Source organism: Mercenaria mercenaria, chromosome 13 (assembly GCF_021730395.1).
Source record: "Mercenaria mercenaria strain notata chromosome 13, MADL_Memer_1, whole genome shotgun sequence".
NCBI classification, from domain to species: Eukaryota; Metazoa; Mollusca; class Bivalvia; order Venerida; family Veneridae; genus Mercenaria; species Mercenaria mercenaria.
The window spans coordinates 58644913-58667354 of NC_069373.1; the positions used below are offsets into that span (position 1 = coordinate 58644913).

At 36.1% G+C, this 22442-nt stretch overlaps 1 protein-coding gene across 1 annotated transcript in view; it reads left to right on the top strand.

Moving 5' to 3' along the window:
• Window positions 1–1795: 1795 nt before the first annotated feature.
• LOC123529167 (mitochondrial substrate carrier family protein ucpB-like) overlaps window positions 1796–22442 on the top strand; it is a 32932-nt gene continuing 12285 nt past the window's right edge. The window contains exons 1-4 of the mRNA XM_045309387.2: window positions 1796–1958; window positions 15809–15968; window positions 16588–16727; window positions 18241–18446. Of these exons, the coding sequence (XP_045165322.2) occupies window positions 1886–1958; window positions 15809–15968; window positions 16588–16727; window positions 18241–18446 (579 nt within the window). The 5' untranslated portion in view covers window positions 1796–1885. The remainder of the gene's footprint in view (window positions 1959–15808; window positions 15969–16587; window positions 16728–18240; window positions 18447–22442) is intronic.

Sequence of the window (22442 nt, forward strand, 5' to 3'; positions counted from 1 at the left end):
GTTGATGGCGTCTTATCTTATCCAAATATTCACGGTCTATCCTGTTTTGGGTACATACACAACAAATAGACTGGTATGGAACGCCGGGACTGTCTGATGTGATCAGCTATAGTTTCATTATTTTAAAATACAGTATTAGCTTGTTTACAGCTGTGTTATTTTGTCTGATTGCTGTACTGTCTTGTCTACTGACCATAATTCATTATCTTGTCAAACAGACATGTCATTATGTTAACATACAGTATTAACTTGTTTAAATCTGTGTTATTTTGACTGTTTACTGTACTGTCTTGTCTAGCTGCGTTTTGTCCATTATACTGTCTTGTCAACTGACCATATCTTGTCAAACAGACATGCCATTATGTTTACATACAGTATTGACTTGTTTAAATCTATGTTATTTTGACTGTTTACTATACTGTCTTGTCTAGCTGTGTTTTGTCCATTATACTGTCTTGTCAACTGACCATATCTTGTCAAACAGACATGCAATTATGTTTGCATACAGTATTGACTTGTTTAAAGCTGTGTTATTTTGTCCGTTTGCTACAAATTATTTAATCAAGACTTGGATGAAATGTTTATGTAAATACTGTGAAAATCAAGAATAGTCAACAAGCAACATGTTTACATTAGATTCTTGGATATGTATTCTAATAAGGCTGACTGGTATTTATAGTATCTGAACACAAGGCTAAAATATTTTCATGGTTTCTGGGTGAATAGATAAATGGTATATTGAACAGATTTAGAACCTACATATTTAAGAAAGGTCATTGTTGGTATCGCATTATCACGAATTGGAGAGGATTTTGTTTTTTCTGTGGGGTGGTATTTGCAAACCTTGCACCTGAAAAAAGAGAAACTGTCAGCCGACAGATGGATGGACTTTTAGTTGTTTATTGGGTTAATTTGAACATATGGTATTGGTATAACTGACGTTGCCCTTGTCTTGTTAAGGTTCCATTAGTTTTGATGCTGCTGTATTCATAGTTGTGCACCACTCATTTAATAATAATCTATATTTATATGCTGGGTGATGTTTTTAGTATGCTAACAGTATTGTTGACATAATGATGGTAGTTACATTGCAGTTATTACACGGTATTGCAGTCATGTAAATGTTGTTCATCTTATAGCTTTGTGTCTTAGCTCGTGTTTTTGTTTTTTTTTTCAATTTATGATCGATTTTAGAATTATTTCTAAAACATTTGTGAAAAACATATGTTGAAAGAATATGTTATTGTTTTGATGCCCTAAGAATGTAAAATATGAATTTCTTTATTGTTCAGTCGGTGAATATCAAATTACTTGTAGCATTAATACATATACTTGTAGACATTATTGGCCGTTTTCATTGTCACTTGTATGTTCAGAGAACTTGTTCATGTTATTTCTGGTGATTGTGTGCTGTAACAATTACAGGAATGATATACAGTATACATTCTAACGTTATTCAAACTTTCGTCAATTCCAGTTTCCATGCGCCTTTCCAATTTAATATTAAATACCCACGTGTTTGGAACTGGTGATCACAAAGAGACCTAAAATATGTTGCTTTTGGGAACTCAACAATTGACGTGTAATCGAAACTTTATGACATGTGTTGTATAGCTCTTGGAAGTTTCTCGAAAATAGACGCTCCAGCAGTGTAAGAATAATTTTCTTGAAAGTGTAGCGCAATGTGAAATTTATGGTGGTGTACAACCTGTTCATGAAATTATTTTGAAACAGGATATAGTGCAGAAAATAACCTAATTCATGACCTTTGACTTCTCTAATTAGACCATGCAAATGTTGTACGAAATGTAATCAGTGGTGCGTGTTATTTATACGGTTTCATGTACGTTTCTTTAATGTTTTAGCAATACAGCTAATTAACAGGATGTCAGAACTTCAGCATGAAGAGGCATGGCGATTTTTACTGGCTGGAACATCGTGCATGTTAGCGGCAGCTGGTAGATAAACGTTTATTAAGTTTTTGATTACATATTAGCTGATTAGATGTATATGTATTGTATATCTGTACGTGAACAATTCTGCTGTATGAAAATGTTGGGGCCAAATGTTGCAGCCTACATTTTCCAGACAGAAGGGGTTTTGCGCATTGTTTTGCCAGGTCTTTAAACATACGCGCCTACCCCTCCCCTTACGTCGATGTCCAAATACTAGGAACCAAATAACTTTTGTCTGTAGCTGTACGGGTCAGGCCATAATTAAAAAAAATGTTTGTTTGGGTAATTCAAATTAAGGTAGGTAGGGAATTTTTTTTCTTCATATAATCATGGCAGTGGCTCGATAGGTAGCCAGTTCTGGCTACTTAGACCAAAGGTCTACAGAACTGGTTCCAGTAGTCCAAATAATTGCATGTACTCGAGAGTTGAATATCGTTATATTTTTTTGACTTGTCAATATCCGCCTCTAGGTAGACAACGTAAAATATCAAAATGTAAAATCGGTCTACCCGAGGTCTCATTATTTAGACTACCGGTTCCGGCTACCTAGACTAGACCGGCTCTTTAATAAACTGTATTAAAAAGGATCATTATATTAGTTAGATAAATTACATTTCTTGTGATTTATTTACTATTTGTAATTTACCTGTTTATTTCACCATATTTACGCACTCCTGTCATATCGGCAGACAGTTTGTTATGTTATCAACAAATGATCAGAGTATCATTATCATCATTGGCATGTTTATAAATTCTTAAAATAAAGTTTTAAATGAATTTTTGTTGTTAAACGTTATATATTGGAAAACATTTTTGAAAGATGATGTCAATTTTCGGCGATCCTTTAGATTTAGGTCTTTTGATATGTAATTATCTTTCACATTTAGTATACGCTGCCTTAGAATAAAGAGCTCCTATGTTCAAACAAACAATTAGAACCAGTCAAGATTATTGACTAATAAACAAATTGGCGGAGAAATTAGAGTAAGAGTAAAATCATTTAGGGCCATTTTTAGCCCACCTGAGCACGAAGTGCACAAAGGTGAGCTTTTGTGATCGCCCTGTGTCCGTCGACCGTCAGTCGTTCGTCATCAACAATTTGACTGTTAACACTCTAGAGGTCACAAATTTGAGCCAATCTTAATGAAACTTGGTCAGAATGTTACCCTCAATAAAATCTTAGACATTTTCGATATTGGGTCATCTGGGGTCAAAAACTAGGTCACCAGGTCAAATTAAAGGAAAAGCTTGTTAACACTCTAGAGGTCACAATTTTGGCCTAATCTTAATGAAAATTGGTCAGAATGTAACCCTCAATAAAATCTTGGATGAGTTTGATATTGGGTCATCTGGGTTCAAAAACTAGGTCACCAGGTCAAATCAAAGGAAAAGCTTGTTAACACTGTAGAGGCCACATTTATGACTATATCTTTATGAAACTTGGTCAGAATGGTAATCTTGATGATCACAAGGTCCAGTTTGAATCTGGGTCATGTCGGGTCAAAAACTAGGGCACCAGGTCAAATCAAAGGAAAAGCTAGTTTACACTTTAGAGGCCACATTTATGACCATATCTTAATGACACTTGGTCAGAATGTTAATCTTATGATCTTTAGGTCAGGTGAGCGATACAGGGCCTTCATGGCCCTCTTGTTTAAGATATGATACGAGTGCGTAAATACGGCGAAATAAACAGGTAAATCACAAATAGTAAATAATAAATCACAAGAAATGTAATTAATTTAAGTAATATAAGGCCTAAAAAAAATTCTTTGTTTCCGGTAACATGCTCAAAATTTTAGGGTAAGGTAGGTCGGAAATTTTTTTTTTTTTTTTGGAATTTTTTTTTATTAAGGGAGACTTTTCGGAAATTATTTTTGTGTCAAAAAATGAATACAAATAGGGGAGTTATGCCTTAAGAGCATCAGTAAGTTGATTTCTAACATCACTGACCATGTTTAAAGCATAAAAAGTGCAGTTTTGCAACTTTTTGTCAAAAAGTTGAAAAAATTATTCTCCAAGGCCATAAAAACATTTAGGGTCAGGCCAAAAATTTAGTGTAGGTCGGGATACCAGAAACAAACAATTTTTTTTTTTTACGCCTAATGATCCTTTATAATACAGTTCATTAAAGCCGGCTACCTTGACTTATATGTTCATATATGATATATATAGAGCCGGTCTAGGTCTAGGTAGCCGGAACCGACTAAGTAGACCTTTGGCCTAGGTAGCCAGAACCGGCTACCTAGCCACTGCCTATAACCATATAGAGAGAAAGAAAAATCATTTGACCTGCCAGAAAAAAAGTTTGATCACAGCGATTTTCACAGGTAGGTCGTGTTAATTACCATAAATGAATAGTATTTTTGCACGGATGTGCAAGCTGATCTTGGGCTGCACTGGTCGCAAAGGCAGAATCACTTGCTGCCAGCAGGCTAAAGGTTAAATGGGCGGAGCACCTAGTGCTGTGCATGGCTGCTTTCTTTGAATGTGTTTTTTCTTGCTGGAATTTTGTCCTTGGTTGGTTTTTCTGGCCTAGAGATTCTAGACTTTGGGTAAAAGAACTGTTTCACGGATCTTCCCAAACTTGGTCTATAGGAACCTTGGATGATCCTTTTTAACCTTTATTCTGCTGGCGGCAAGTGATTCTGCCTTTGCAACTAGTGCAGATCAAGATCAGCCTGCACACCCATACAGTCTGATCATGGTCTGCACTGTTTGCTGTTCAGTCAATAAATTTTCAGTGAACACCCCTTGGAATAATAAACGGTATTGCCCAAATTGAATGATAGACCAGTCCATGTTAGAAGTTTAGCATGGTAAGGGTAAAGATGTGTTCTCATATTAAAAATTGCTTGATGCATCTTCACCAAGATTGGTCTGTAACATCCTTTGATGGCTCTTTCCTAAGTTATTTAAATGGTTCTGCATTCATCAGAGCTCCATTTAGAAGGAAAAATAAAAGATTTCTTCTCATTAAACTCTGGATGGATGTTCACCAATTTTGGTAGGAATGAGATAAGAAGCAAAATCAAAACTTATACATCTGATGTATACCTGACAGGTGAGCAAATTTTGGCCTTATGGCCCTCTTGTTTAAAACCCATTCTTTTCCTTGCTGGTTCAGAAGAACATAAATCTATGATATAAAAGACTTAATTTTGCTGAGCTTTGCTGTTAAATAAAGATATCTATTCCATTAGCCAGATTTTGGTACTACGCTGAAAACAAAATTTGAATTGAACACTCAAATGCTGTAAAGTTGCCTGAATAAATTGAAATAATACATTACCGCATTGTAAATTTTTCATAGAGTGCTTGTTCTACAATATAATGCAATGTTAAATTGAAGAACAAAGTGGTGGTAATCAAAAGAGAGACAAACAGTTGTAGATATTGTATTACAGGAGTGTTATCTGATCTGCGGCTTAATCCTTACAGGGTTGGCAACTACCCGCCCAGGGTGGGTAAACCTGCCCAGGAAAACCTGGGTTTTCCCGGGTTGGGCAATACTCCTAAAAATGAAAGAAGTGGGCAATACTGGGCAATAAGAAGTTTTTCTTCATTTTTTACAAAACAATTGAGTTTCTATGTTGTAAAATGTGAGCTAATTCTTACATTAAGTTTTACATACTTTGAAACCATTGGTGAAGTGATAGGTAGTAGACACCCTTCAACATTTGTAATTACAGATATATGAATTTATAAATGACACAGTATACTTTGTATATATAATCTACACACTGTCTGTGATCACATATTGAATGATCTCTCTAGGTCACAACTAGATTTTGCTTAGCATATGATAGTCTAACAGTCTAGTTCTTCTTTATCACAAAGCATTCTGTAACTGAACACAAGTTTTGTAGTCTTTTCAATCCCAAGTCTGTTTCTGAGTTTTTGTCTAAATAATACCAAAATTTGAAAACACCCTTTCTGTTGACGCAGAAGATGCCAGCATATCTAGAAGGTTTTTGGCTACGGTACCCTACAGAGTGGTCTAAGGCTGATCTAATACTAACACACTGCAACAAGTCTATGAGCTTTCAGTCTCAGTTTTGGTACTAACCACAGTGCCACAATCTTGACATTTTGCAATCTTTTTAGCTCATCTGATTTTTTGAAAAAAAATGATGAGTTATTGTCATCACTTGAGCGGTTGTCGGCGTCGGCGTCTGTGTCGGCGTTGCCTGGTTAAGTTTTATGTTTAGGTCAACTTTTCTCCTAAACTATCAAAGCTATTGCTTTGAAACTTGGAATACTTGTTCACCATCATAAGCAGACCGTGTACATCAAGAAACATAACTCCATCTTGCTTTTTGCAAGAAATTATTGCCCCTTTTGGACTTAGAAAATCAGTTTTCTTGGTTAAGTTTTATGTTTAGGTCAGCTTTTATCCTAAACTATCAAAGCTATTCCTTTAAAACTTGCAACACTTGTTCACCATCATAAGCTGACCCTGTACAGCAAGAAACATAACTCCATCCTGCTTTTTGCAAGATTTATGGCCCCTTTTGGACTTAGAAAATATCAGATTTCTTGGTTAAGTTTTATGTTTAGGTCAACTTTTTCTCTTAAACTATCAAAGCTATTGCTTTAAAACTTGCAACAGTTTTTCACCATCATAAGTGGACACTGTACATCAAGAAACATAACTCTATCCTGCTTTTTGCAAGAGTGATGGCCCTTTTTAGACTTAGAAAATCATGGGTAGGACAATATTTCTATTATACAAAAAAAATCAGATGAGCGTCAGCACCCGCAAGGCGGTGCTCTTGTTTTTAATCATTCTCAGTAACATTAAAACAATTCCACACAGGGTCCATAGGTTTCATGGTAATAGGATAGAAATTCATCAACATTGTGATCTAAATTGGAAAGTTGATTTTCATGAGTAAAATGGCCAGATTTAGGTTGTTCACACTTCTAACTTTAATCCCCTAATCTTGTTCAATAATTGCTCAATCATCATCATAATAATTGTCTATTCAATAGATTTTTATAACAGAACAGAACAGTACATAGTTTATTCAACTTGTACACATATACAGGTACCTCGTTGTACAAAACATTCATACAATATTCATAATGTACATGGTCATTTCAAAATATATGTTATATCGATAAGTCTTTACAAACAATATTTTTTCTATTACACATACGATCTTACATTATATCAGTACTTGTTTAAATAGTTAATGTCTCTTGTTGTCACAGGCACAGTGGAAAGAAAAATAATCAATTTGCAAACTAAAAATAAAATAGTTAGGATTTGGAGAATGAACTTTAAGGTCAAAAATTTAATAGAGCGTATTTTCTCGTTTTAAGAGCTATTTTACTGACTCATGTAATTATAAAACACATACACACGCAAACATACTATATATAATAAGCTTCAGGATTCAATAATTCATTTCTTTTCTTATTAGCTTGAAGAATGTATTTAGCGAGATTTCTAATAACAACTTTATTTTCTGACTTGAGTAACTGAATGAATTTGTGCATACTGGGACGTCTATAAAAATACGATTTTATGAATTGGTGTCGTAACTGCTCATATACTTTACATTTAATGACAAAGTGATACTCGTCTTCTATGTCACGCGACTCACATAGCTGACAGATTCGTTCGACCCTTTCGATACGATTTCTACCGTGCCTACCTGTTTCAATTCGCAAGTTATGGGCTGAAACACGCAATTTAGCTAGTGCCTGACGTAAGGTTTTTGTATTAAGAACGTGAAGATAGTCACTTGGGACAAAGTCGTCTTTTACATAAAAATATAAGTTGTTAAGAACATTGTTACTTTGTAAATCTGCCCGCCATTGTTGGACGTAACAGTCTATAAGCCTTTGTTTAAAAATGGGCAAGAATGTCTTGGAATCGACACTGTCCTGATAATTCCAGACGTCAAGAAAGCCATACTGACATAGCAAGTGCTTGACTTTACTGGCCCAGTTAGCTTTACCATTTAAGCATTTGTTAAACGAATCATTATAAATGTATTTTAGTAGTATGTTATTGGACGATAGAAGTTGTAACCAGTATTTGATAATTTGAAAATGTCTCGAGATAAATAACGGATACCGTGCCAATTCGCCGTATACGGCCGCATTACTTGTGCTTTGTCTGACTCCCAAAATTGCCTTACAATATTTTAAGTGCACGCGTTCTATTTCTTTGGACTTAGAGAATCCCCAAATTGGACAGGCGTATTGAAGAATTGAACCAACGAACGAATCAAATAGTTGTAGAGATATAGGTGGGCTTAATTCAAACTTACTTAAATTGCACAACAATGTATTTGTTGCTTTTAGTGCCTTTCCTACTACATACTGGTTATGTAATACAAATGAACCAGTGTAATTGAATACCACGCCCAAATAATTAAAGTCATTTACTACTTCCAAAAGATGACCATTAAAATACCAACATTCATTGCGTTTAACTGGACCCCTTTTTCGAAACACTACCACTTTCGTTTTTTCTATATTGACCTGTAAACTCCAGTATTCACAATATTCGCATAACCTATTTAAGCTATTTTGTAAATCCTGCACAGAATTTCCAACAATAACCATATCGTCAGCAAACAGTAAGATGATCACACATATATCATATAAAGTCAGTCCTGATGTATTTGTATCTTGTAAAAATAGTTCTAAGTCTTCTAAGAAAAGGGCGAATAATGCTGGTGAATTATTAAGACCTTGTCTTAAGCCAATGGATATTTCGAAGAAATCTGAGCACTGGTTACAACTTTTAACACAAGATTTTACCACTGCGTACATAGCCTTAAACATTTTTAGTATTTTACCATCGAAACCCATACCATAAAGTTTGAACCACAGGGCATTACGGTAGACCGAGTCGAATGCCTTTTGCAGATCGATAAAGGCGCAAGGCAATCTTAAATTCTGTGTTAAAGCATGTTCAATTAAACTTTGTAATACAAATATTGCATCGACTGTACTACGACCCTTTCGGAAACCGAACTGGGAGTCCGAAATAACATTGTTTTCCTCGAACCATTTTTCTACTCGCAATGTAAGTATGCTGGTAAAAAGTTTACCAAGATTGCTGAGTAAAGTGATTCCACGATAATTATTTGGTATATTTTTATCCCCTTTCTTATGGATAGGCACTATAAAACCTTGTGTCCAGATTTCCGGGAAATAACCAGAATTAAAAACTTTGTTAAATAAGTCAGTAATATGACTTCCAAGAATATCGATAGTTTCAATAAAAAACTCGTTAAGTAAATTATCACTTGGGCACGAAGATTTGTTTCGTTTCAGTTTTTTAACTGCCGAGGTAACTTCTTGTAGATTAATAGGCGCATTTAGTTCATCAAATGTAGGATTATTCACATTAAAATCGCTATTCTCATTAAAATACTCGGCATCATCAACTACCGTTGTCCTAATTTCGCTAAATAGTTCTGAGAAATAAGATTTGAACTCCTCTACTGGGATATTGTGATCGGATTTATTAGTTTTTGATTTAAAATGCTTCCAAAAATCTCGAGGCTTTTTATTCTTCAATTTTGCTAGTTCAAGTGATTGCTTAATTTTATATGCCCGCTTCTTTTTGCGAACAGTAAATTTAAAGCGCTTTCTTAAGTTACACAACTGTACCCTGTTATACTCAGACTTGCTACTATTGAAAACCCTTAACGCATTCTTATATTCAGATTTTACCGTAACGCATTCCGCATCGAACCAACCGTCGTTGTCGTAAAAAGTACGCCTCGATTTGGAGCCGTTTTGTTTGAACTCATTCTTAAATAACGGTTCTGCCGTTTGAAGTATTACACGAGAAAATGCATTAACCATAGAATCAATTTCTAAGGTTTCGTTTAAAATTATATTATTAAATTCCTGTAGTCTACCGATAATGTTACTTCTAAATTTTTCTTTATTGTCGGCATTCCACTTATAATAACTATGCGTGTCTGAAAACTGTAACCCTTCATTTTCGCGCCACGGCTCAAATCCATCGATACAAAACGATAAGGCGGCATGGTCGCTAAACATATTAAATGGTAATACCTGAAAAGAATTTATAGCATAAAAATCTGTCTCTTTCAACAAAAGGTAATCAATCACGCTACTTGAATTACGGTTAAAAAATGTATATGCACCAATATTATAATCATGGCCTAAACGGCCGTTGGCGATTCGTAATCCCGTGGCTTTACAGAGTTCTAATAATTTAACTCCACGGTTATTGCACGTACTGTCGAGTGAGGTTCTGGGGAGGTTCTGGTCAGGTGTATAATTTAAATCATCAGTAAAATTTATCACTGAGTCACAAAGAATGTAATCAGGCCTAATTCCCACTCGACAGTTCCAGTCACCTGCTATCATAGTACAACCAATTTTATCAAAATAGTTAATATCTTGCATGAGTAAATCGAACAAATTTGCATCAACAATATATGAAGCCGGTGATTCGTCCGACCATAGGTACAACCCACACAGGTATATATCTTTATCAAAGTTAAAAAATTGAGCATTTAACTTGAGCCAAATTATCGTGTCAAAGTGATTTTTAACAACAGATACACCATTTTTTAGCGAATTTCTCAAAAATATTGTGATTCCTCCGCTATTTCTCCTAGCTTTCTTATGCCTAAATTTCCTGTAAAAATTAAAAGTAGTAAATCCATCAATATCAATAGAAGAGTTTTTATCTGTCCATGACTCACTCAGAATAATAATGTCATTGCTTGTTATGAAAGAAACAAATTCTTGGTCAGATAATTTGCTGTCAGTTAAACCGTTACAATTCCAAACTAAGATTTTTGGTCCATTCTCCGACCGGTCCTAGTTACACTTTACCGGTTTACCTTCGATGTACAGGGTGTCATATACCAGCCAGGCTCTCTTGTTGTCCTTGATAGCTTCCTTTAGCTGTGGCATCAATTTCCGGCGTCGAGCAGCAATTTCCGGCGGGAATTGCTCATGAAGGAAAAACCCCGTTTCTTTTAAGAGATGTTTTTGCCGGCGAACAAGCTCTCTGTCTGAGAAAAATGTAAATTTCACAACGAAGTTACGTTTCCGCTGGGATCCGTCGGAACTCGGAACCCCCATCCGATGAATTCGCTCTAGCTTCATCGAGTCTACAATGTTTTGTGCTAGTTTAAGATCTTTAACTAAAAACTTGCGAAACTTATCTTCCAAATTTTCACCAGATTCTTCAGGGAAACCTCCAAATACAAGATTGTTTCGCATGCTTTGCGACTCTAAGTATGTAACTTTGTCTTTCAAATTTAAATTTTCTCTTTCAAGCTCGTCAATACGTGATTGGTATTCAGCTGATATGAACTCAAACCTGTTTACTCTTTCGTCAATATCAGTCATTCTTTGGTCAAATCCCTTGTTGCTATCGTGAACTTGCACAGTCAAAAGTTTAAGATCTTTTTCGAAAGAAAGAACTTTCTTCTCTACTAAATCAAGCTTTTGTAGACGAGATTCAACCTTGTCTAATTTTACTTCCAGACATTTAAGAACGCTCATAATGTCACTGTTCGAGGGAGTGTGTAATATTATTATTATAGATATTATAGCGTAAGGCATGCAGGTGTCAATGCTATCACTATAGTACAGGGTTGTAAGTCAACTAACGAGTAAAGTGTTGAAATATGTATTGAAGTATGAACTGAAATATTACCGGTATATTGCCCAGTATTTCCCACTCTTGCCCTGTAAAACCCGGGTTTTCCCAGTATTACCCACTGGGCTGGGCAATATGCTTAAAACCCGAGTTTTTGCCAACCCTGAATCCTTACCATGCTAAATTTCTATAATGAACTTGTCCCATCTTTCAATTTAGACAGTACCATTAACTGTTAAAAGGGGGGCTTTCTAAAAAGATACTGGCTGAATGGAGAACAGTACAGATCATGATCAGACTGTTTGGATGAGCAGGCTGATCATGATCTACACTGGTCGCAAAGTGTTCAGCGTGATAAGGGTTATTACTATTATAATATTATGTTAGTTTTAGTGACAGATTGACATTATGTCATACATATGTCTCATTTTCTGCTTTATGTGCCAGGAGTCCACAGATAGTAAGAATGACTTAAAGATATGTTATGCTCATATTTCAGTAAAACATTTTATTTATCCCCCCACCAAAGGTGAAGGGGATATTAGAAATGCTCTCCGTCCGTGCGTCCGTCTGTCCGTCCGTCCGTCCGTCCGTGCGTCCGCAACGATATTTGTCCGGAGCATAACTCCAAAAGTACTTGAGGGATTTTCTTCAAACTTCATACACTGATAGAACACATTGGGAGGAAGTGCAGTGTGCAAGAACAATAACTCTACCTTGCCTATTTTTTGAGTTATTCCCCTTTATCTTATTTTCTTAAAAAAATTTGTCCGGAGCATAACTCCAAAAGTACTGGAGGGATTTTCTTCAAACTTCATACACTGATAGAACACATTGGGAGGAAGTGCAGTGAGCAAGAACAATAACTCTACCTTGCCTATTTTTTGAGTTATTCCCCTTTATCATATTTTCTTAAAACATTTTGTCCGGAGCATAACCCCAAAAGTACTGGAGGGATTTTCTTCAAACTTCATACACTGATAGAACACATTGGGAGGAAGTGCAGTGTGCAAGAACAATAACTCTACCTTGCCTATTTTTTGAGTTATTCCCCTTTATCATATTTTCTTAAAGAACTTTGTCCGGAGCATATCTTCTTCATGCATGGAGGGATTTTGATATATCTTGGCACAAATGTTTACCACCACGATGCGGAGTGTCATACGCAAGAACTAGGCCCTAGGTCTAAGGTCAAGGTCACACTTAGAGGTCAAAGGATACAAGAATAAAAACCTTGTCTGGAGCATTTCTTCTTCATGCATTGAGGGATTTTGATATAACTTGGCACAAATGTTTACCACCACGAGACGGAGTGTCATGCGCAAGATCCAGGTCACTAGGCCTAAGGTCAAGGTCACACTTAGAGGCCAAAGGTCAGATACAAGAATGACTTTGTCCGAAGCATTTCTTCTTCATGCATGGAGGGATTTTGATGTAACTTGGCACAATTATACACCATCATGAGACGAAGTGTCATGCGCAGTTCCCTTCTTTAGAATTACTTCCCTTTGTTGTTACTTTAAATAGCTTTTATTGTAACTTTTTCATTACTAGTCGTAGGGAAAAATCGAGACCACTTTTCTGTAGTACAACAAACATGCTAAATCCAATTTTGAGGTGTATTTTGACCAGTCTCTTCCTGATAAAGATTTTTGTGTGGACTTGCAATTTTTTTTTTTTTTTTTTTTTTTTTTTTATAAAGATTAACTTCCCTTAGTTGTTACTATAAATAACTTATATTGTAACATTTTTATAACTGACCCTAGGGAAAAAACAAGACCACTTTTCTGTGGTACAGCATAGATGTTACTCTCCAGTTTTAGGTGTATTTTATTAATTTTATTATATATAAGGTATCTCTACCTAGTAAGGAGTTTTTTTGTGGACTTTAAAAAACAAAAGACTTACAATGATTACTAAACAACCACAAAATTAACATTCCATTTGCAAATACAGCTGCTAGAGTAAAGAAATTTGCTTTGACGGGCATATATTGTGACATTCTGGCACTCTTGTTCCCTGTTAGCTTTCCATTCCTTCTTTTTACAGTAGCCATATAGAAAAACATCATAGTTATACTCTTCATGAAAATTAATAAAATTTAGCAGTAAACCACCTCACTACTGACTTATTCTTTCTTCCACATCTTAAAACCCCTGATGCGGACCACATCCTTCAATTATGATATGCCCGGTGGGGGGATTAGCCATGTCTGACATGGCTCTTGTTTAAATTGATGAAGTAAATTTGGAAAATCCTCATCAGGTAAACATAGTTTGGTAAAATTTATATATAACTGTTTTGTAGAGCTGCAGTTAAATATCACATCTAGTAGTGGCCATTTGTTAGTTTTTAGCAGCATTTCATACTGCAATTACTTAATATACGTATTCATTTCATCCTAGTTAAAACCTGACAGACAGTTCTGTGTTATTACATAGATACTATGTTGTAATTAAGTTCATATTTTTGATTATGAACTTTAGGTATAATATATCTTTAACAAAGAATCATATAATTAAACAAAAGCCACAAATCTTTTTTAACACATTTTTGTAAGGTCTCCTCTCAGAATTGTTCAAATGATTCCATTCAACAGATTTAAGGGGCTGCCAGAGTTTAAAACATAGAAATAGCTTTAAACCGCTTCTCCTTCTGAAGCACTTGAATGATCATCACCAAACTTAGTCTGTAGTATCCTTATCAGCCACCTTAACCAGCCGTCCATAAAGGCGTCTTTTAGATATAAACAAATTAACATGTAATGGTAAATAGATTATTTTTCTCAAGTCTCATTTTGTGATGGTTAAAGAGAGGGAAATTTCTATGTATGTACCTGTAAAAAAAATGGATCAGACCGTTTTTGCTTGTGAAAATGGACCTGGTTTGGGTACCTGTAATAATGGAGTTAATACAATGCCTCTTAAAGCAGATCTTGCATTGTGTACCTGTGAAAGTAGACTAGTTTTGATCTTGTGTACTTGTGAAAAATGGATCTGATTTTGTTTAACTGTGAAAATGGACCGGATCCTATATACCTATGAAAAAGGACCTAAACCTGTGTACTTGTGGAAATGTACCTGATCCTGTGTACATGTGAAAATGTACCTGATCCTGTGTACCTGTGAAAATGTACATGATCCTGTGTACATGTGGAAATGTACCTGATCCTGTGTACCTGTGGAAATGTACCTGACCCTGCATACTTGTGAAAATGTTCCTGATCCTGTTTACATGTGAAAATGTACCTGATCCTGTGTACATTTGAAAATGTACCTGATCCTGTGTACCTGTGAAAATGTACCTCTGGAAATGTACCTGACCCTGCGTACCTGTGAAAATGTACCTGATCCTGTTTACATGTGAAAATATACCTAATCCGGTGTACATGTGAAAATGTACCTGATCCTGTGTACTTGTGAAAATCTACCTGACCCTGCATACCTGTGAAAATGTACCTGATCCTGTTTACATTTAGTGGTGACCTTAAAATGAAATTCATTATCATTTTGGATGCATTTTCAGCTTGCTTTATGACTGTTATTATTAAGATAGGCCTAAAGTCGATAGCAGACAACAGTCTCAACTATATAATATTTTGACAGTAAACCTAAAACTTACAATAGCACATCTGAGTGGGAAATTTTTTGTGCATGAAAATTGAGTTAACCTGAAACCGCTATCACATACAGACATTGTCTTTGCTTTAAACTTCTGGAAAACTCTACTGTGGACTTGCCCCTGTTGTCTACTTGCCCCTATTATTGTAAACTTGCCACTGTTATTATGAGCTTGCCCCTGACCTGTTATTCTCAACTTGCCCTTGTTATTACCAACTTTACCCTGTTATTGTCGATTTGCCCCTGTTATTTTCAACTTGCACATGCTATTGTCCTCTTGCCCCTGTTATTGTCAACTTGCACTTGTTATTGTCAAGATGTCTCTGTTATTGTCAAGTTGTCCCTGTTATTGTCAACTTGCACTTGTTATTGTCAACTTGCCCCTGTTATTGTCAACTTGCCCCTGTTATTGTCGACTTGTCCCTGTTATTGTCAGCTTGCCCCTGTTATTGTCAACTTGCACTTGTTATTGTCAACTTGTCCCTGTTATTGTCAACTTGCCCTTGTTATTGTCAACTTGCCATTGTTATTGTCTGCCCTAGTTATTGTCAACTTGCCTCTGTTATTGTCAACTTGCCCCTGTTATTGTCAAGGTAGTATTTGTATGATTTCAGTGACAAACCCGATAGATGTTGTCAAGATACGTATGCAGCTGGAGAATGAGATGGCAGAGCAGAAAGGATTGACTCACCTGAAAGGTCGATATTATAATGGCTGGGTGAAAGGATGTGCCACCATTGTGAAGGATGAGGGTATCCCAGGACTTTATAAGGGGTAACATAAATTCTGATATAATTACAGTTGGCTGCGTTACTTCCCTTGACAAAATAGATTTTGTTAATTAAAAAAACATTTTTGTAAAAAAGCAAAGAAAAAACCTGTTTGGCATCTTGGGAGTAAAATAATCCCATGTCATATTTTTGGTATTACATTAGTTTATCTAATAACATTTTGACAATTAGTGATGTTTTGATATAGAAGACAAGAGTCGAATTGTCTTTGTGCATAATAGGAAAAGATCAAGAGAAGAAATTCACTATATACATGTTTGTTACTGAATGCCTGTAATTATTATCATATCTAACAAAAGTGGTATGTCGCCCCTCACAGACTACTGGCTCCAACATTAGACCCACTGGCGCAAACATTTTCTGATTGACGAATTTGTTGGCGCAAAGTGAAATTGACCCAGAGAAAACCCTGAGTTGTGATGTCTCAGCAGAAAAAAGATAACATGTGATAAAAAGAATCTTATGTTTGTGTCTTTCCACATATGTCGGAAACACCATATTTCATTTCTATTTCAGAAAAGGGAAATATTTAAAATTATAGTTTACTGCTGATATTTTTTACCCACAAAATTTTAACTACTTTCCAATTGTTTTTTATACAGGGTATTTCCTTCCCTAATGAGAGAAGGGTCGTACAGTACAATACGACTTGGTGCATATGAACCATTAAAGAGAGTCTTTGGTGCAACAGACCCCGCTCACACCCCACTGTGGAAGAAGATATGTGCAGGAGCTATGTCAGGTTAGTGAAAGTGTCACAGCTAATACAGCTATATCACTGGTAATAGCTTCTGTTTGAAAAGCACAGATTATCTCCCATAGTTATTTTGCTGGTCATGTTGTGCTGTAAACTCTGTTGCAGAATGGACAGAAATGATCACTGACAAACATCAAACATTGTCTTTATACGCCTTGCCATACAACAACCCATCGAATGTTGCCTTACAAAATATCATCCCCAAAACATTGTTCTACAGAACGTAACCCCCAAATCATCATCCTGTGAAATATCAACTGGTAAAACATTACAATTTTTGACCAACCAAAAATGGCTATGCTACATTGCCTAATAGTATTTTTCATGAAAATTAGGACATAGATAGAAAACATTATGCTAGAATTGTGTCACTGAATGAAACGAAATAGCACAAATCTGCCACTATAATATTATGACAAAAAATGCTCCCATCAAGGAAGATGTATTACAAAAGCAGGAACTGTCTAAAGGCATTTTAAATGAATAGATGTAATTACAATGGGGAAACTGTTGTATTTAAAAAACAACAACAAAAAACAACCCAATAAAATCTAAAATACAAGTGTGGTTTAGTAAGTTCTGATATACAGGTTTTAACTTTTATACCCCCTTCAAAGAAGCAGGGATATATTGCTTTGCAGCTGTCTGTTGCGTTGGTCTGTATATGTCTGTTGGTAAAGTGAATGGTTTCTGCCTTGATGACTTGAGAACCACTTGACCCAGAACCTTCAAACTAGTTTCTTGTGTCAGTATATCAAAGGTCAAGGTCACAGGGGCCTGAACCTTGAAAATGGTTTCAGCCCAATAACTTGAGAACAACTTGACCCAGAACCTTCCAACTTGATAGCATGATTGGACATTTGAAGAAGATGACCCCGATTGTTTTGGGGATCAGTATGTTAAAGGTCAAAGTCACAGGGGCCTGAACATTGAAAATGATCTCAGCTCAATAACTTGAGAATCACTCAATCTAGAATCTTAAAACTTGATAGCATGATTGGGCATAAGCATGATTGGACTTATTAAGGAGATGACCCTTATTGTTTTAGTGGTTAGTAGGTCAGAGGTCAAAGTCACAAGGATCTGAACATTGGAAACGGTTTCCCCTCAATAACTTAAGACCCACTTGACTCAGAACCGTAAAACTTTATAGCATGATTGGGTTTTTGAAGTAGATGATCGAATTGTTTTTGGGGTCAGTAAGTCAAAGTTCAGGGTCAGAGGGGCCTCAAACTTGTAAACCATTTCCATTCAATAATTTGGGAACCACTTGACCCAGAATCTGCAAACTTGATAGCAAAGCTATCGGTTATTGATTCAGAGTCCATAAAAACTTAACTTTGACATCCAAACTCCAGCATCTGATTGGTTGATTCTTAGCATAATTTTTTAACTGACCAATGACAGAATTTCATTCTGAGACTTGACTCCAGAATGTTGAGTTTTGTTTTGTGACTTTGAATCCCAGTCTTTATAAGTCTATTGCTATATAATTCAGGTGCTGTTGGAAGCTCTATTGCCACACCAACAGATCTTGTGAAAGTGAGAATGCAAGCTCAAGGAAAACTTGGTCATGGAGAACAGAAACGATACGCTTCTACTTTCAGTGCCTTTAGGGAAATATTCAGGGAAGGTGGTATGCGAGCTCTTTATACAGGAGTGGGCCCCACTGTGAAAAGGGCAGCAATTCTAACTGCGACACAGGTAGTTCAGTTGTTACATTACGATTATTATACTTTCACCAAACTTTGTTTGGGATGCAACATTATGTATATAGAAGTCAATTTGTCCCATTCAGTCCATCCCTGTCCTGTTCTATCCTGTATTGTTTTCCTTAAATATCTCTGTAACCAATACAGAATAATCATTTTGGAACCGACAAGAGATTTTTAGGCACATAAGTTCACATACCTGGTCCTACAAGTTCTTTGACATTTGTTTTGACAAATTTATTTCCCTTTTTCAAAAAATAGATGCATGATTTATGAATGCTATTTTACCCAGCCAGTTTAAGACAAGAGGAAGAAGTCATTTAATTAGATTAAATCTTGCAGTCGTAGTCACTTTATGACAATATGTGAAGTTGCAAAAAGATGTATCAAATCATCCAATCTGGACTTCGACCATCACACTCTTACCTTGTCTGTGATATAAATGAGTAACATCAATAAGGAAAAGTGGAATATAATATTTTATAGCAGTTTTCAAGTTTTTATCCTAACCTGGCATATAAATCACAGTATATAAACGAACTTAACCCCAACCAGATCTTGCGAGCAGATTTCAGTGTTAGCCATTTTGCATTGAGACGAGTTAAAAATTCGTGTTCATGAGGATTCTGTTGAATGATAAGTAAGTCAATCTGTTTGTATATTGTAGCCAACAAACTTTATTGTTGACCTATGATATGCAACATTATCATTTTTATACGCCCGTTTGAAAAACGGGACGTATTATGGGAACATCCCTGGCGGGCGGGCGGGCGGGCGGAGTCCACAGACCTTGTCCGGAGCATATCTTCTACATGCATGAAGGGATTTTGATGAAACTTAGCACAGTTGTTCACCATCATGAGACGGAGTGTCATGCGCAAGAACCAGGTCCCTAGGTCTAAGGTCAAGGTCACACTTAGAGGTCAAAGGTCAAATTCAAGAATGACTTCGTCCGGAGCATATCTTCTTCATGCATAGAGGGATTTTGATGAAAGTTGGCACAATTGTTCATCATCATGAGAAGGAGTGTCATGCGCAAGAACCAGGTCCCTAGGTCTAAGGTCAAGGTCACACTTAGAGGTCAAAGGATACAAGAATGAAAACTTTGTCCGGAGCATTTCTTCTTCATGCATAGAGGGATTTTGATATAACTTGGCACAAATGGTTACCACTATGAGGCGGAGTGTCATGCGCAAGAACCAGGTCTCTCGGTCTAAGGTCAAGGTCACACTTAGAGGTCAAAGGATACAAGAATGAAAACCTTGTCCGGAGCATGTCTTCTTCATGCATAGAGGGATTTTGATATAACTTGGCACAAATGTTCACCACCACGAGACGTAGTGTCATGCGCAAGAACCAGGTCCCTAGGTCTAAGGTCAAGGTCACACTTAGAGGCCAAAGGTCAGATACAAGAATGACTTTGTCCGAAGCATTTCTTCTTCATGCATTGAGGGATTTTGATGTAACTTGACACAATTATACACCATCATGAGACGAAGTGTCATGCGCAGTTCCCTTCTTTCGAATTACTTCCCTTTGTTGTTACTATAAATAGCTTATATTGTAACTTTTTCATTACTAGTCATAGGGAAAAATCGAGACCACTTTTCTGTAGTACAATATGCATGCTACATCCAATTTTGAGGTGTATTTTGACCAGTCTCTACCTGGTAAAGATTTTTGTGAGGACTTACAATTTTTTTTTTTTTGATTTTTTTTTTTTTTTTTTTTTTTTTTTTTTTTTTAAGATTTACTTCCCTTAGTTGTTACTATAAAAAACTTATATTGTAACTTTTTTATAATTGACCGTAGGGAAAAACCAAGACCACTTTTCTGTGGTACAACATAGATGTTACTTTCCAATTTTAGGTGTATTTTAAGGTAAGAGAGCTAGAAGACGTTTCGCCCATTAAAAAGCTCCAAAACCAAAAAAACACCAGTGAAAGATGTTCACAAATTGCTGGAAGAATTTGAGGATATTGAGAGTTCAGATGAAGATGAAGATACTATGCAGCTTGCTTTCCAAAATATGACTTTGCTAGAATCCACATTTTCAACGCAAAGAGACCCTTGCTTTGTCCTGAGCACAGACTCATGCGAAGAATTTGATATGTTCACAATTGAAAATATTATTCAACAGATCCCTGATGTTTTAGACTACCTTAAATCAGAAAATCAAATGGAAATGTACATAAAATTTACAAGATTCCTTCATCGACCAGAAGATTCTGTCATTAATTTCGCTGTGCCATCACTGACTTGTCTAGAAAAATATCTGTTTTGGGCTGAAAAACTGAAACAAAGTCGTCCAAACAAAGCCTGCAGTAGTCTTTAATATATGAACCTGCAAGCAACCATCGGATAAATATTTTATAACTGCAAAAAATGGGGTAATTCAGTAAATATGCCTGATAAAGTTATGTGTCTTAATGGTCTGACACTGCCCTTTGATGGTTTCAACGAATTACCTTCAGCAGTACTGAAGACATGAAGTGGCACGCAAAACTTTAACCAGCATTTCTATGTAGAAAGGGGATCAGTCAATCAAATGCTGGAGTTATGGGCCTTGATGGCAAGATACTGTTGACCCCGAAGACATGTGCGTAGTTTCTACCAAATACCTTCAGTTTTCTTGGAGAGATAAAGTTTCATGCAAAACATTAAGCAAAGCATTACGCCGGCATCAACACCAACGACGATGCATGAACACGTGAGTAGAATAGCTCAGACTATTCGTTGAATCGTCGAGCTAAAATACAAAAGAACAATGATTGCAAATGCAGAGGAGACATTTTACTAGTAGTTATTATATCGTATCAAGATATAATTTCTCTTTCCATAATTAATTATCAGATTCATGTAAATATTTTTGTTTCCAGGTAGGGATGCATTTAGGCAATAACCAGTCATTCTATGTGCAGCTAAATGCTTGACATTACTTATAGTACATATGAGCCGCGCCATGAGAAAACCAACATAGTGGCTTTGCGAACAGCATGGACCAGCATCCCCCCAGTCTGGTCAGGATCCATGCTGTTCGCTTTCAAAGTCTATTGCAATTAGACTAACTGTTAGTGAACAGCATGGATCCTGACCAGACTGCGCAGATGCGCAGGCTGGTCTGGATCCATGCTGGTTGCAAAGCCACTATGTTGGTTTTCTCATGGCATGGCTCATATAGTACCCAAAAACAACTTTAGATGCCCCATATTTAATTGTTGTGGACACAGTAACTTCACATTCGTACGATAAAAGACAAAAGGTGGATATAAAGGCAATGGAAATCCCCCTACGTGATTCGCAAGATATGGTTCAGTGAACTCACAAGTGAGGTACAGATCACAAGATTGATATTTGCAAGACGGGTTCAGTATTCAAACAGTTGCCTTGTTTACTTTCCATAATTTTCTAAATAACAAACATGTCCTGGTAGGTATATGCCGCTGGTTTAATGAAGGAAATACATTAAACAACACCTTAAACACGAGTATTGGTATAGACATACGATTTTATGCATAAAATCCCTTGTGTAATCGGCGAATGTTGAAATAAACGAAACACGTTGAGAAGAGTACAGCGTTTAATCGGCAATTATAGGACGAAAGCTGGTAAAGACTGAATTTATCCGGAAGGATAAAGTATTTCTTGATATGATACAATCGTTTACATACCGCCTCAGCATCATTGCAACAAGTTGTTTATAATTATTTAGATAGTCCCACATATTTTCGTCAATCGGATCCTGAAATCTGCTCGCAAGATCCGGTTGGGGTTCAGTTCGTTTATATATTGTGTAAATGTTAGGTTAGCAAAACCATGGAAATTTCTCCCCCATGTCAGGGTAAGAAAAATTTTCCTTTTATTAAGCTTGTCATGAAATATGAGAAGAGATGTTGCTACAATAAATCAAAGGATTTTATTTAAAGGATTTTTTTTTCATCCATTATATAATTTGTGTATCCTTTAAGACAAGTTTACATACCAGGTC